At 44.0% G+C, this 15,206-nt stretch overlaps 2 protein-coding genes across 2 annotated transcripts in view; both read left to right on the top strand.

Moving 5' to 3' along the window:
* The window catches only part of lgals4 (galectin 4), a 16,792-nt gene extending 14,829 nt beyond the window's left edge, over positions 1–1,963 (top strand). The window contains exons 46-52 of the mRNA XM_077230918.1: positions 97–295; positions 388–501; positions 976–1,064; positions 1,293–1,352; positions 1,413–1,611; positions 1,704–1,817; positions 1,934–1,963. Coding sequence (XP_077087033.1) covers positions 97–295; positions 388–501; positions 976–1,064; positions 1,293–1,352; positions 1,413–1,611; positions 1,704–1,817; positions 1,934–1,963 — 805 coding nt within the window. The remainder of the gene's footprint in view (positions 1–96; positions 296–387; positions 502–975; positions 1,065–1,292; positions 1,353–1,412; positions 1,612–1,703; positions 1,818–1,933) is intronic.
* Positions 1,934–15,206, top strand: LOC143738852 (uncharacterized). Its single transcript, XM_077230917.1, has 21 exons — positions 1,934–2,050; positions 2,293–2,381; positions 2,730–2,928; positions 3,021–3,134; positions 3,251–3,367; positions 3,609–3,697; positions 4,046–4,244; positions 4,337–4,450; positions 4,567–4,683; positions 4,926–5,014; positions 10,686–10,884; positions 10,977–11,090; positions 11,207–11,323; positions 11,565–11,653; positions 12,002–12,200; positions 12,293–12,406; positions 12,523–12,639; positions 12,882–12,970; positions 14,138–14,336; positions 14,537–14,650; positions 14,788–15,206. The coding sequence occupies exons 1-21, from the start codon at positions 1,967–1,969 to the stop codon at positions 14,794–14,796; spliced, it is 2,571 nt and encodes an 856-aa protein (XP_077087032.1). The 5' UTR covers positions 1,934–1,966; the 3' UTR covers positions 14,797–15,206.

Below are 15,206 nucleotides of genomic sequence, written 5' to 3'. Positions count from 1 at the left end.
AGTGGATCTCGAGGGCCAGAGTCGAGAACCCCTGAGGTAAAGAGATGAGCCATTATCTGGATTTGGTTAATTTAACATTTCTCAACTTCCATGCAGGTTTAGAATAAATTTCAAGACTGGGCCATCTGACACTGATGACATTGCTTTCCACTTTAACCCCCGAATGGGCTCAATTGTGGCCATGAACAGCTTCAGGAATGGAACATTTGAAAGTGAGGAAAGTGTCTCTGACAACCCCTTTATAAAGGGAGAAGCTTTTGAGATGTTCACTGTCATCAAAACCGAAGGATATCAGGTATTTGTTTTGAAACACAAAACTCACTGTGCACTATTAAAAGAAATCTAGGAACTTGTCCTCACACAGGTTGTGTTGCTTTGGATCATCAGGTATATGTGAATGGCAAGGAGCAGTACACATTCAAGCACCGTATGCCACTGGAAAGAGTGTCAGCATTAAATATCATTGGAGATGTTTCCGTGAACCTTTTTGGCTTCATACAAGTAAGTTACTTTTTCATCAGCTGATAGAATATTGCAGAAAGAATGATACTGTGTCAGAATCCAGTAAGAATGATGTGGAATGTAAAGAGCTTTCTAAATACACACTCTCTCTTCAGGACTGGAGTACATCCTCATTTGTTACTAAAGTCAAGTCAAAAATCATCAGTTTGGGTAGCTCACGTGGGGAACGTTCCACCGTAGAGTCAGAGATCTTGCAGCCAGTCCAAAACCCTGTGAGTGACCGTTCCATTCCAGTGACTTCTGAATACACAACAAAGTGCAAACACTAAATGAAACACCAGTGCATGAGAACTGCTTCACCTGAGAGAAATTGTCTCACCATAGCTTCAGGATTATTGAGACCACTTTAAACATCAATGAAATTCTAAATTTCCCATTTCAGTGAGTTAAAAATCTGCCATTGGAGAATCTATTAAATATAGGATAATGCCTATTTTCTTGTTCTTACTTCAGAGCCTTCCTTATGTGGGCCCAATTTCAGGAGGATTGAAAGAAGGAATGGCCTTGTACTTGCAGGGAGTTGTTCCTACTAATGCTGACCGGTAAGCAATTACTTCTTTGGCCTCGGGTATGCAACCAAATATAAAATGAATGCAATACTACAGTTCGGTCAGGGATAGACTACATCCTCAGATATGCACACACTTGCGGTTAGGTAATGAGGTACACTTCCCTGAGCAGTTTCCTCCAACCTTAATCAAACTGACCTGCCAGTTACTTTCCAGTAGTCCTGAAGACTGTGATTAGCTTGTTCAGGTGTGTTTGTTTAGGGTTTGTGCTAAACTCTGCAGGAAAGCTGATCTCGAGGGCCAGAGTCGAGAACCCCTGAGGTAAAGAGATGAGCCATTATCTAGATTTGGTTAATTTAATTTTTCTCAACTTCCATATAGGTTTAGAATAGATTTCAAGACTGGAACTACTGACAAGCATGACATTGCTTTCCACTTCAACCCTCGAATGAACCATAAGGTGGCCATGAACAGCTTCAGGAATGGAAGATGGGAGGCGGAGGAAAGTGTCTCTGACAACCCCTTTAAAAAGGGAGAAGCTTTTGAGATGTTTACAATCATCAAACCCGAAGGATATCAGGTATGTGTTTTTAAACACAAAACTCCCTACGCACCCTTAAAAGAAATCTAGGAACTTGTCCTCACACAGGTTGTGTTGCTTTGGATCATCAGGTATATGTGAATGGCAAGGAGCAGTACACATTCAAGCACCGTATGCCGCTGGAAAAAGTGTCAGCATTAAATATCATTGGAGATGTTTCCGTGAACCTTTTTGGCTTCATACAAGTAAGTTACTTTTTCATCAGCTGATACAATATTGCAGAAAGAATGATACTGTGTCAGAATCCAGTAAGAATGATGTGGAATCTAAAGAGCTTTCTAAATACCCACTCTCTCTTCAGGACTGGAGTACATCCTCATTTGTTACTTAAGTAATGTCAAAAATCATCAGTTTGGGCAGCTCACGTGGGGAACGTTCCACCGTAGAGTCAGAGATCTTGCAGCCAGTCCAAAACCCTGTGAGTGACCATTCCATTCCAGTGACTTCTGAATGAACAACGAAGTGCAAACACTTAATGAAACAACAGTGCATGAGAACTGTTTCACCCAAGGTCAATTGTCTCAACATATTTTCAGGATTATGGATACCACTTTAAACATCAATGAAATTCTAAATGTCCCATTTCAGTGAGTTCAAAAATCTGCCATTGGAGAATCTATTAAATATAGGATAATGTCTATTTTCTTGTTCTTACTGCAGAGCCTTCCTTATGTGGGCCCAATTTCAGGAGGACTGAGAGAAGGAATGGCCTTGTACTTGCAGGGAGTTGTTCCTACTAATGCTGAAAGGTAAGCAATTAGTTCTTTGGCCTCGGGTATGCAACCGAATATAAAATAAATGCAATACTACAGTTCAGTTAGGGATAGACTACATCCTCATACATGCACTGACTTAGGGTTAGGTAATGAGGTCCACTTCCCTGAGGAGTTTCCTCCGACCTTGATCAAACTGACCTGCCAGTAACTTTCCAGTAGTCCTGAAGACTGTGATTAGCTTGTTCAGGTGTGTTTGTTTAGGGTTTGTGCTAAACTCTTCTGTAAAGTGGATCTCGAGGGCCAGAGTCGAGAACCCCTGAGGTAAAGAAATGAGCCATTATCTGGATTTGGTTAATTTAACATTTCTCAACTTCCATGCAGGTTTAGAATAAATTTCAAGACTGGGCCATCTGACACTGATGACATTGCTTTCCACTTTAACCCCCGAATGGGCTCAATTGTGGCCATGAACAGCTTCAGGAATGGAACATTTGAAAGTGAGGAAAGTGTCTCTGACAACCCCTTTATAAAGGGAGAAGCTTTTGAGATGTTCACTGTCATCAAAACCGAAGGATATCAGGTATTTGTTTTGAAACACAAAACTCACTGCGCACTATTAAAAGAAATCTAGGAACTTGTCCTCACACAGGTTGTGTTGCTTTGGATCATCAGGTATATGTGAATGGCAAGGAGCAGTACACATTCAAGCACCGTATGCCACTGGAAAGAGTGTCAGCATTAAATATCATTGGAGATGTTTCCGTGAAACTTTTTGGCTTCATACAAGTAAGTTACTTTTTCATCAGCTGATAGAATATTGCAGAAAGAATGATACTGTGTCAGAATCCAGTAAGAATGATGTGGAATGTAAAGAGCTTTCTAAATACACACTCTCTCTTCAGGACTGGAGTACATCCTCATTTGTTACTAAAGTCAAGTCAAAAATCATCAGTTTGGGTAGCTCACGTGGGGAACGTTCCACCGTAGAGTCAGAGATCTTGCAGCCAGTCCAAAACCCTGTGAGTGACCGTTCCATTCCAGTGACTTCTGAATACACAACAAAGTGCAAACACTAAATGAAACACCAGTGCATGAGAACTGCTTCACCTGAGAGAAATTGTCTCACCATAGCTTCAGGATTATTGAGACCACTTTAAACATCAATGAAATTCTAAATTTCCCATTTCAGTGAGTTAAAAATCTGCCATTGGAGAATCTATTAAATATAGGATAATGCCTATTTTCTTGTTCTTACTTCAGAGCCTTCCTTATGTGGGCCCAATTTCAGGAGGATTGAAAGAAGGAATGGCCTTGTACTTGCAGGGAGTTGTTCCTACTAATGCTGACCGGTAAGCAATTACTTCTTTGGCCTCGGGTATGCAACCAAATATAAAATGAATGCAATACTACAGTTCGGTCAGGGATAGACTACATCCTCAGATATGCACACACTTGCGGTTAGGTAATGAGGTCCACTTCCCTGAGCAGTTTCCTCCAACCTTAATCAAACTGACCTGCCAGTTACTTTCCAGTAGTCCTGAAGACTGTGATTAGCTTGTTCAGGTGTGTTTGTTTAGGGTTTGTGCTAAACTCTGCAGGAAAGCTGATCTCGAGGGCCAGAGTCGAGAACCCCTGAGGTAAAGAGATGAGCCATTATCTAGATTTGGTTAATTTAATTTTTCTCAACTTCCATATAGGTTTAGAATAGATTTCAAGACTGGAACTACTGACAAGCATGACATTGCTTTCCACTTCAACCCTCGAATGAACCATAAGGTGGCCATGAACAGCTTCAGGAATGGAAGATGGGAGGCGGAGGAAAGTGTCTCTGACAACCCCTTTAAAAAGGGAGAAGCTTTTGAGATGTTTACAATCATCAAACCCGAAGGATATCAGGTATGTGGTTTGAAACACAAAACTCACTGCGCACCCTTAAAAGAAATCTAGGAACTTGTCCTCACACAGTTTGTGTTGCTTTGGATCATCAGGTATATGTGAATGGCAAGGAGCAGTACACATTCAAGCACCGTATGCCGCTGGAAAAAGTGTCAGCATTAAATATCATTGGAGATGTTTCCGTGAATCTTTTTGGCTTCATACAAGTAAGTTACTTTTTCATCAGCTGATAGAATATTGCAGAAAGAATGATACTGTGTCAGAATCCAGTAAGAATGATGTGGAATCTAAAGAGCTTTCTAAATACCCACTCTCTCTTCAGGACTGGAGTACATCCTCATTTGTTACTAAAGTCATGTCAAAAATCATCAGTTTGGGCAGATCACATGGTAAACGTTCCATAGTAGAGTCAGAGATCTTGCAGCCAGTCCAAAACCCTGTGAGTGACCGTTCCATTCCAGTGACTTCTGAATGAACAACAAAGTGCAAACACTTAATGAAACAACAGTGCATGAGAACTGTTTCACCCAAGATCAATTGTCTCAACATATTTTCAGGATTATAGATACCACTTTAAACATCAATGAAATTTTAAATGTCCCATTTCAGTGAGTTCAAAAATCTGCCATTGGAGAATCTATTAAATATAGGATAATGTCTATTTTTTTGTTCTTACTGCAGAGCCTTCCTTATGTGGGCCCAATTTCAGGAGGACTGAGAGAAGGAATGGCCTTGTACTTGCAGGGAGTTGTTCCTACTAATGCTGAAAGGTAAGCAATTAGTTCTTTGGCCTCGGGTATGCAACCGAATATAAAATAAATGCAATACTACAGTTCAGTTAGGGATAGACTACATCCTCATACATGCACTGACTTAGGGTTAGGTAATGAGGTCCACTTCCCTGGGGAGCTTCCTGCAACCTTGATCAAACTGACCTGCCAGTAACTTTCCAGTAGTCCTGAAGACTGTGATTCTCTTTCAAGGGAACTCAAGCTGCGTTTGAGACGCGGTGGGAACGCTCTGCGTGATTACGTCGTGAAGCACGTGTAAAATCAGTCCAATGGAAGCCCGCTACGACATAGGTGACGTCATAGACCAGGAAACTATAAAGCAATCCTGAAATCAGACCGCGACAGCTTCTGCACCTTCAGCAAGCGCTCTCTGTATATCTGTCCTTGTCTATTTATTGTTGTCTGTCAAGCCCAATATATCTATCATTATTATGGCGAGCAAGCAAGATTATAGACGGTGTGTTGTTCCCTGCCCTCGTTATATACGGGTGGGGACACACACATCAGCTTTGTGTTGCTTGTTTGGGAGTGGAGCATGCTCAGTCAGTCCTCGAGGGGGCTGATTGTGAGCATTGTATGAGTCTATCTATGAAGACGCTCCGCTCTCGCCGATCGTTCTTTGAGGAGGACGGTACAGTTTGCGCTCCCCGCACGGGTCCCGCTGTTGCCTAGACACGGCGGCGACTCGCATTTTGGGGTTCGAAATCGGATCTGACAGCGTGGGTTGGGACGGGCCCCGCCCTATCTCAGCTTTCACCTGCAGATCCAGTGTGCTGCGATTTCCAGTTCTGAGGAATTGGTATCGTTAGTGTTTTGTAAAGAAAAAGTGAACAAAACAAATAAAAATATTAAGAAAAAGGCAGATGTTTGATTTTTCAATAAATAGGCAGCTCATAACTCTGTTGAATAAAGAGGAGCTTTTAAAAGGAGGCTTTTCTAACGCTGTTGCTAGTTAAATATTTTCTGGACAGCTGAACATTATGAGAGTGAAAATAAAAAGAGTTTATTAGATGAAATATATCTAAAAAAACAGGAAAACTCTGTATCTCAGCCTCCTCGTCGGGGACTACTGGTTTTTGCCTATCTCCACACTGAGGTGTCGAGATCGTGGAATAAACCGGTTTCTATTTTATGTGTTTAATACCCAAACGTCTAACTAGAGTAATGTTATGGGTATTAAGTATCATGGTATGACAGTGCCTTGGATTATAGAGACGCTTGCGAGCTTTCTCTCTCCCGAGTCGGCGTCATCATTTTTAACCCTGACGTTACCCACCAGCCATATTTAATAATAAATAAATTTTATTAGGCAGTACTGGTGGGTAAAGTATTTAAGGACATAGATGAATGTGAGGATGTCAGCATTGACTCTATTCGAGAATATATATATATATATATATATATATATATATGTTTATATGTATACGTTTTTCTGATATAAAAATAAAGAAAAAGAAAGATGAAAATGTCTGTTCTTCTGGACGCTCCGCTTTCAAGAAAACTAAACCTTTCAGCGGCGTTCCAGAGGTTTCTTCCTCACCAATCTATGTTCCTGAAACTGGCATAGAGTACAAAGAAGAAGACCTGATGCCGAGGCTATCAGGCTTCTAAGGGTGGTCCCCTCCGGGGTAGGGACGGTTTTGAGAAATCGTTTCTCCTTGGCGCCCTCTGGGGTGCGACTCTCTGAGGAGGGTCGCAGCGCTGCCAGTTCGGTTGTTCCCTGCCGGTTCGCCGTTCAGGGCACCGAGGTGTCAGCGTCCCCATACGATCCTCCGAGGAGGGTCGTAGAGCAGTCAGTTCGGTCTCCCTGCCGGTTCGCCGTTTCAGGGTGCCGAGGTGCCTGCTTTTTCCTAGGATCCTCCGAGGAGGGTCGTAGGAACTAAGCTAGTTAGAGGTAGGCAAGATCTGAGGACTGTCGTCATCTCTATAAAGCTTAGACAAGAAGTCCTGTCGAATGAAAAAAAAAAAAAAAAAAAGAGGGACGGTTTTGAGAAATCGTTTCTCCTAACGGCGCCCTCTGGGGTGCGACTCTCTGAGAAGGGTCGCAGCGCTGCCAGTTCGGTTGTTCCCTGCCGGTTCGCCGCTTCAGGGCGCCGAGGTGTCAGCGTCCCCATGCAATCCTCTGCGGAGGGTTGTAGAATGGTCAGTTCGGTTGTTCCCTGCCGGTTCGCCGCTTCAGGGCACCGAAATGGTTGTTCAATCAAATCCAGAGGCCAGTCTCGAGAGACTGGTTCCCTTATCGGAATTTCTGGCAGCGTGGACACTTCTGCCAAATATTTCTCTATGGGTCCTGCACATAATAGAAAAGGGTTACAGAATTCAGCTCGGTTCTCGTCCGCCCAGATTTCAAGGAGTCCTCCCCACGGTGGTGGTCTCACAGCAGGCTCTGGTAATGGAGCAAGAAGTACTGACACTTCTTCGAAAGGGAGCTATAGAAAGGGTTTCTCCTCCCAGCAGAGAGTCAGGGTTTTACAGCCGTTACTTCATTGTTCCAAAGAAGGATGGAGGGCTGCGTCCTACTCTAGACCTGCGCCAGTTAAACAGCAGGGTTCAGAAACTCAAGTTCAGAATGCTTACACTCAAACAGATTGTATCACAGATTCAGTCCGAGGACTGGTTTGTCACAATAGACTTGAAGGACGCGTACTTCCATGTATCTATCCATCCTCATCACAGGAGGTTCCTGAGGTTCGCTTTCGGGGGCGAAGCATACCAATATCGGGTTCTTCCATTTGGCCTAGGTTTATCTCCCCGCACTTTTACAAAATGCGTGGATGCAGCTCTGGCTCCGTTGAGACTCCAGGGCATCCGCGTATTAAATTACATCGACGATTGGTTGATTTTAGCTCAGTCAGAGCAGGTGGCAGTTCAGCATCGAGATGCTGTTCTGTCCCACATAAAGAGTTTGGGGTTGTGGCTAAACACCAAAAAGAGTGTGCTCCTCCCTGCTCAGAGGACCACTTTTCTAGGTGTAATTTGGGATTCGACCACAATTCGTCTCCTGCTCGTATTTCTGCGATTCTCACAGCCGCAAAGAATGTGAAACTAGGCCAGTCACTCACTGTGAAACAGTTTCAGAGACTGTTGGGTCTCATGGCAGCTGCGTCCAACGTTATTACTTTTGGCCTTCTGTACATGAGGCCCCTGCAGTGGTGGCTCAGGACCAAGGGGTTTTCTCCGAGGGGAAATCCGTTCCGCAAGATCAAGGTCACGCGGCTATGCCTTTGTGCCTTGGCCTTGTGGAAGAAACCTTGGTTCCTCGCCCAGGGCCCAGTGTTGGGGGCTCCTTGTCGACGCGTCACGCTTTCGACGGATGCTTCCCTCACGGGATGGGGGGCGGTCATGAGTGGCCGCTCGGCGCAAGGTCTGTGGCAGGACCATCAATGTTCCTGGCACATAAATTGTTTAGAGTTGATGGCGGTATTTCTAGCACTCAAATATTGCCTGCCAGACCTGAGAGGCCATCACGTGTTGGTCCGCACAGACAACACTTCGGTGGTCTCCTATATCAACCATCAGGGGGGTCTGAGGTCACGTCACCTTTGCAAATTGGCCCATCAGATCCTCCTATGGGCCCAGGGGAAGTGACTGTCGCTCAAGGCGGTATATATTCCGGGGCGTCAGAATGTGGGAGCAGATATTCTGTCGAGACAGGGGCTGAGGGCCGGGGAGTGGAGACTTCACCCAGAAGTGGTGGAGTTCCTGTGGGAAAAGTTCGGTCGTGCTCAGGTAGACCTTTTCGCATCATCAGATTCAACCCATTGTCCCATGTGGTTCTCTCTAACGCACCCAGCTCCTCTCGGTCTGGATGCTATGGTGCAGGTGTGGCCGAGGCCGCACCTGTACCTCTTTCCCCCGATATCTTTGCTTCCGGGGGTTCTGGAGAGGGTTCGCCGAGAAGGGGCTCGTCTGCTTCTAGTAGCCCCTTATTGGCCGACCCGAGTTTGGTTCTCGGACTTGGTGTCTCTTCTGGACGGCTCCCCCTTGGAGATCCCAATCAGGGTGGACCTCCTATCTCAGGCCGGGGGCACAATATTTCACCCTCGGCCGGAGTTGTGGAAACTGTGGGCCTGGCCTCTGAGGGGGCCAGGCTCAGGGAGACCGGTCTTTCGACCGATGTTGTAGAACCATTCTTCAATCCAGAGCTCCTTCCACGAGAAGGCTGTATGCGCTAAAATGGAAACTTTTCACCACGTGGTGTGTTGAACGTCAGTTAGATCCTGTTAACTGCCCTGTTGGTTCAGTTCTTGATTTTCTGCAAGACCGTTTCTCGGCTAGGTTATCTCCTTCCACCCTAAAGGTTTACGTGGCGGCTATATCTGCCTACCACACCCCCCTGGGGGGTACTTCTATTGGGAGAAACCCTCTAATTACTCGCTTTCTCCGTGGTAAATTGAGGTTGAGACCTGCACTGCACGCTAGAGCACCGGCTTGGGACTTGGCCATTGTATTCGAGGGTCTGGCTTTAGCTCCCTTCGAGCCCATCGAGGAGGTTTCTGAAAAGTTCCTCACTCTAAAGACTTTATTTCTCCTTGCTATCTCATCTATCAAGAGAATTGGTGATTTACATGCTTTGTCGGTTGCTCCTTCATGTCTGGAATTTGCACCTGGAATGGTGAAGGCATTTCTCTACCACATGCCGGGTTATATTCCTAAGGTCCCACTGAATGTTGGGGGCCCAATAGTGCTGCAGGCCTTCTATCCTCCACCCTTTAATACCCCTGACCAGGAACAGCTTAACCTGTTATGTCCAGTCCGGGCTTTAGATGCCTACGTTCACAGAGCTGCCCTGTGGCGTAAATCTGAGCAACTATTTGTTTGTTTTGGGTCACTCAAGAGAGGATGCCCTGCATCTAAGCAGGTTATGAGTAAATGGATAGTCGAGGCTATTTCATTGGCTTATGAAGCGGCCGGACAGCCTTCACCTATGGCTGTGCGGGCCCATTCTACTCGGAGTATGGCGGCCTCTATGGCCTTAATTTCGGGAGTTTCCCTTCTTGACGTGTGTAATGCGGCAGGATGGTCCTCTCCGCATACATTTGTCAGGTTTTATGACCTTGACCTCTCCACTCCTGGGGCGAGGTTGCTTGCTTCTTAGTGTGCGCAGGACCTCACACAGAACGGGCATTTGTCACTATGGCGTAGTGGGTATAGGGTTCCCACCGAGTCTCAAACGCAGCTCGAGTTCCCTTGAAAGGGAACGTCTCAGGTTACGTATGTAACCCTGGTTCCCTGATAGGGAACGAGACGCTGCGTTTGCCTGCCATACTTCCTGCATGCCCTGATCGACTTGCTTCAGGTTTTTCAGAAGCTGTCGCGGTCTGATTTCAGGGTTGCTTTATAGTTTCCTGGTCTATGACGTCACCTATGTCGTAGCGGGCTACCATTGGACTGATTTTACACGTGCTTCACGACGTAATCACGCAGAGCGTTCCCACCGCGTCTCAAACGCAGCGTCTCGTTCCCTATCAGGGAACCAGGGTTACATACGTAACCTGAGACGTTAGCTTGTTCAGGTGTGTTTGTTTAGGGTTTGTGCTAAACTCTTCTGTAAAGTGGATCTCGAGGGCCAGAGTCGAGAACCCCTGAGGTAAAGAGATGAGCCATTATCTGGATTTCGTTAATTTAACATTTCTCAACTTCCATGCAGGTTTAGAATAAATTTCAAGACCGGGCCATCTGACACTGATGACATTGCTTTCCACTTTAACCCCCGAATGGGCTCAATTGTGGCCATGAACAGCTTCAGGAATGGAAAATTTGAAAGTGAGGAAAGTGTCTCTGACAACCCCTTTATAAAGGGAGAAGCTTTTGAGATGTTCACTGTCATCAAAACCGAAGGATATCAGGTATGTGTTTTGAAACACAAAACTCACTGCGCACTATTAAAAGAAATCTAGGAACTTGTCCTCACACAGGTTGTGTTACTTTGGATCATCAGGTATATGTGAATGGCAAGGAGCAGTACACATTCAAGCACCGTATACCACTGGAAAGAGTGTCAGCATTAAATATCATTGGAGATGTTTCCGTGAAACTTTTTGGCTTCATACAAGTAAGTTACTTTTTCATCAGCTGATAGAATATTGCAGAAAGAATGATACTGTGTCAGAATCCAGTAAGAATGATGTGGAATCTAAAGAGCTTTCTAAATACCCACTCTCTCTTCAGGACTGGAGTACATCATCATTTGTTACTAAAGTCAAGTCAAAAATCATCAGTTTGGGCAGCTCACGTGGGGAATGTTCCACCGTAGAGTCAGAGATCTTGCAGCCAGTCCAAAACCCTGTGAGTGACCGTTCCATTCCAGTGACATCTGAGTGAACAACAAAGTGCAAACACTTAAAGAAACACCAGTGCATGAGAACTGCTTCACCTGAGAGAAATTGTCTCACCATAGCTTCAGGATTATTGAGACCACTTTAAACATCAATGAAATTCTACATTTCCCATTTCAGTGAGTTAAAAATCTGCCATTGGAGAATCTATTAAAAATAGGATAATGCCTATTTTCTTGTTCTTACTGCAGAGCCTTCCTTATGTGGGCCCAATTTCAGGAGGATTGAAAGAAGGAATGGCCTTGTACTTGCAGGGAGTTGTTCCTACTAATGCTGACCGGTAAGCAATTACTTCTTTGGCCTCGGGTATGCAACCAAATATAAAATGAATGCAATACTACAGTTCAGTCAGGGATAGACTACATCCTCAAATATGCACACACTTACGGTTAGGTAATGAGGTCCACTTCCCTGAGCAGTTTCCTCCAACCTTAATCAAACTGACCTGCCAGTCACTTTCCAGTAGTCCTGAAGACTGTGATTAGCTTGTTCAGGTGTGTTTGTTTAGGGTTTGTGCTAAACTCTGCAGGAAAGCTGATCTCGAGGGCCAGAGTCGAGAACCCCTGAGGTAAAGTGATGAGCCATTATCTGTATTTGGTTAATTTAATTTTTCTCAACTTCCATATAGGTTTAGAATAGATTTCAAGACTGGAACTACTGACAAGCATGACATTGCTTTCCACTTCAACCCTCGAATGAACCGTAAGGTGGCCATGAACAGCTTCAGGAATGGAAGATGGGAGGCAGAGGAAAGTGTCTCTGACAACCCCTTTAAAAAGGGAGAAGCTTTTGAGATGTTTACAATCATCAAACCCGAAGGATATCAGGTATGTGCTTTGAAACACAAAACTCACTGCGCACCCTTAAAAGAAATCAAGGAACTTGTCCTCACACAGGTTGTGTTGCTTTGGATCATCAGGTATATGTGAATGGCAAGGAGCAGTACACATTCAAGCACCGTATGCCGCTGGAAAAAGTGTCAGCATTAAATATCATTGGAGATGTTTCCGTGAACCTTTATGGCTTCATACAAGTCAGTTACTTTTTCATCAGCTGATAGAATATTGCAGAAAGAATGATACTGTGTCAGAATCCAGTAAAAATGATGTGGAATGTATAGAGCTTTCTAAATACACACTCTCTCTTCAGGACTGGAGTACATCCTCATTTGTTACTAAAGTCATGTCAAAAATCATCAGTTTGGGCAGCTCACGTGGGGAACGTTCCATCTTAGAGTCAGAGATCTTGCAGCCAGTCCAAAACCCTGTGAGTGACCATTCCATTCCAGTGACTTCTGAATGAACAACAAAGTGCAAACACTTAATGAAACAACAGTGCATGAGAACTGTTTCACCCAAGATCAATTGTCTCAACATAGTTTCAGGATTATGGATACCACTTTAAACATCAATGAAATTCTAAATGTCCCATTTCAGTGAGTTCAAAAATCTGCCATTGGAGAATCTATTAAATATAGGATAATGCCTATTTTCTTGTTCTTACTGCAGAGCCTGCCTTATGTGGGTCCAATTTCAGGAGGACTGAAAGAAGGAATGGCCTTGTACTTGCAGGGAGTTGTTCCTACTAATGCTGAAAGGTAAGCAATTAGTTATTTGGCCTCGGGTATGCAACCGAATATAAAATAAATGCAATACTAGGTTTAGAATAGATTTCAAGACCGGTCCCAAGTCACCACTGTAGGGGGCTCATGTACAGAAGGCCAAAAGTAACTACGTTGGATGCAACTACCACGAGTCCCAACAGTCTCAGAGACTGTTTTGCAGTGAATGACTGACCTAGTTTACATTCTTTACGGCTGAGAATCGCAGAAATACGTGCAGGAGACAGACGTGCTTGCATGTTGTCGAATCCCATATTACACCCAGAAAAGTGGTCCTCTGAGCTGGGAGGAGTACACTTTTTGGTGTTGAGCCGCAACCTCCTTATGTGGGACAGAACGACATCTCGATGTTGAACTGCCAAAAGCTCGGACTGAGCTAAAATTTCACCAGCACTGGATCTTACAGGTGAAAGCTGAGATAGGCAAAAGCCCGTCCCAACCCCGCTGTCAGATCCGTCCCAAAATGCGAGTCGCCTCGGGGACCCGCGCGGGGAGCGCGAACCGAAACGTCCTCCTCGAAGAACGCCCGGCGGGAGCGGAGCGTCCTCATGGACAGCTTCTCGCAATGCTCACACTCAGCCCGAGATGAACTGACTGTGGCATGCTCCACTCCCAAATAGTAACAAAAAGCTGATGTGTGTGTCCCCACCCGTGATATAACGTGGGCAGGGAACAACACAAAGCTGCTTGCTCTCTTTTGCCATAATATATACTGTATATATTGCAACTTGACAGACAACAATAAATATGACAAGGACAGAATACACAGATCGTTTGCTGAAGGCACAGAAGCTGTCGCGGTCTGTTTTCTTGTGTGCTTTATAGCTTCCTGGTCAATGACGTCACCCGCCTATGACGTCTCGCTCTTCCATTGGACTGATTATACACATGCTTCACGACGCAATCACGCAGAGCGTTCCCACCGCGTCTCAACGCAGCTCGAGTTCCCTTGAAAGGGAACCATAATTATTGCATAAATATTAATAACTACTAGCAAATCTTCTCAAAATACAAAAGAAAAAATATTATTGAAAAAAAAAATACATTGGTTTTACTGGGGTGGAGGAAGTTTCATTTTTCTGACCGGGAAGATAACAAGAGCTACACCCAAATGAGGTTTAACATGTCTCAACTTCCATCCAGGTTTTCAATCAATTTCAAGACTGGGCCTACTGACAGGCATGACATTGCTTTCCATTTTAACCCTCGAATGGGTTCGAAGGTGGCCATGAACAGCTTTACCAATGGAAAATGGGGAGCTGAGGAAAGTGTCTCTGACAACCCCTTTAAAAAGGGAGAAGATTTTAAGATGTTCTTCATCATCAAATCAGAAGGATATCAGGTATTCGTTTTGTGATTCTCACAGGAAAGCTCACATCTAGCTAATACAAAATAATTATCATACATCCATGCATAAACAAACAATTAACCCAGATTTTAAAGGCTGTTTTTGCAACTGCCAAATGATGATTTGCTCATAAGAAGCTAAGCTAATATTTATTAATGATACCTAAACCTTAAAGCCTGATTTTGATGTGTCAGGTACAAATAAAAGGCCAACAACACAGCATGTTTAAGCACCGCATCCCTCTGGAAAAAGTTACTACAATCAACATTTATGGGAATGTCTCCATCAGCTTCCTTGGTTTTGTCATGGTGAGTAATACCAGCCCGCTTGTTCTTCACATACACACAATGTACTGAAAATATAAAAACGCTGGATTGCATAAATTGTCTTGTATTTAATTCAATATACTGGATGAAGTTTATATAACCCTCCTTTGTTTTTACAGGGTATGTGAAGAGGAACATTTCTGTGGCTGAAATCAGAGAATAATTTTAAAATCATGCATGTCCTCATCTTGATATTCACTCATCAAGTAAATCATTGATTTCAATCTAATCCATTACACCACAAATCAAGGTTTCATTGCAATCTTTTATTACAATGAAAGCAAATAAATCAGATTATCTTAAACCACACTACTCTAATGTTGCGAGTTTTGGGTCACAATACGAAACACATTTTAGAAAAAGCTCTGTCACCATATGGACATATTGACACATGTAATGCTTATATTCATTGTTGGGTTTTTCTTTGAATTTTAAGAGAACTGAAGTCTAATGGCAATGTGAGTTGGTTTTTATGCAAATTCAATGGCTGTTTTTCACAAACCATCCTAAGAATAAACCTTGAGATACAACAATAAAA

Source organism: Siphateles boraxobius, unplaced genomic scaffold (assembly GCF_051911475.1).
Source record: "Siphateles boraxobius isolate OS27281-9 unplaced genomic scaffold, OSU_SipBor_1 156, whole genome shotgun sequence".
In the NCBI taxonomy this organism is placed as follows: Eukaryota; Metazoa; Chordata; class Actinopteri; order Cypriniformes; family Leuciscidae; genus Siphateles; species Siphateles boraxobius.
The sequence above is the reverse complement of the archived record's forward strand: the minus strand, read 5'-3'. Positions and strand labels throughout refer to the sequence as shown.

Excerpts from the sequence above, each read along its gene's own strand:
- LOC143738852 (XM_077230917.1), top strand. The coding sequence starts at position 1,967 with ATGTCAAAAATCATCAGTTTGGGCAGCTCACGTGGGGAACGTTCCACC. Across the intron at positions 4,451-4,566 it reads ATCTTTTTGGCTTCATACAA|GACTGGAGTACATCCTCATT; the intron begins GTAAGTTACTTT and ends CTCTCTCTTCAG. Across the intron at positions 11,654-12,001 it reads GTTCCTACTAATGCTGACCG|GTTTAGAATAGATTTCAAGA; the intron begins GTAAGCAATTAC and ends ACTTCCATATAG.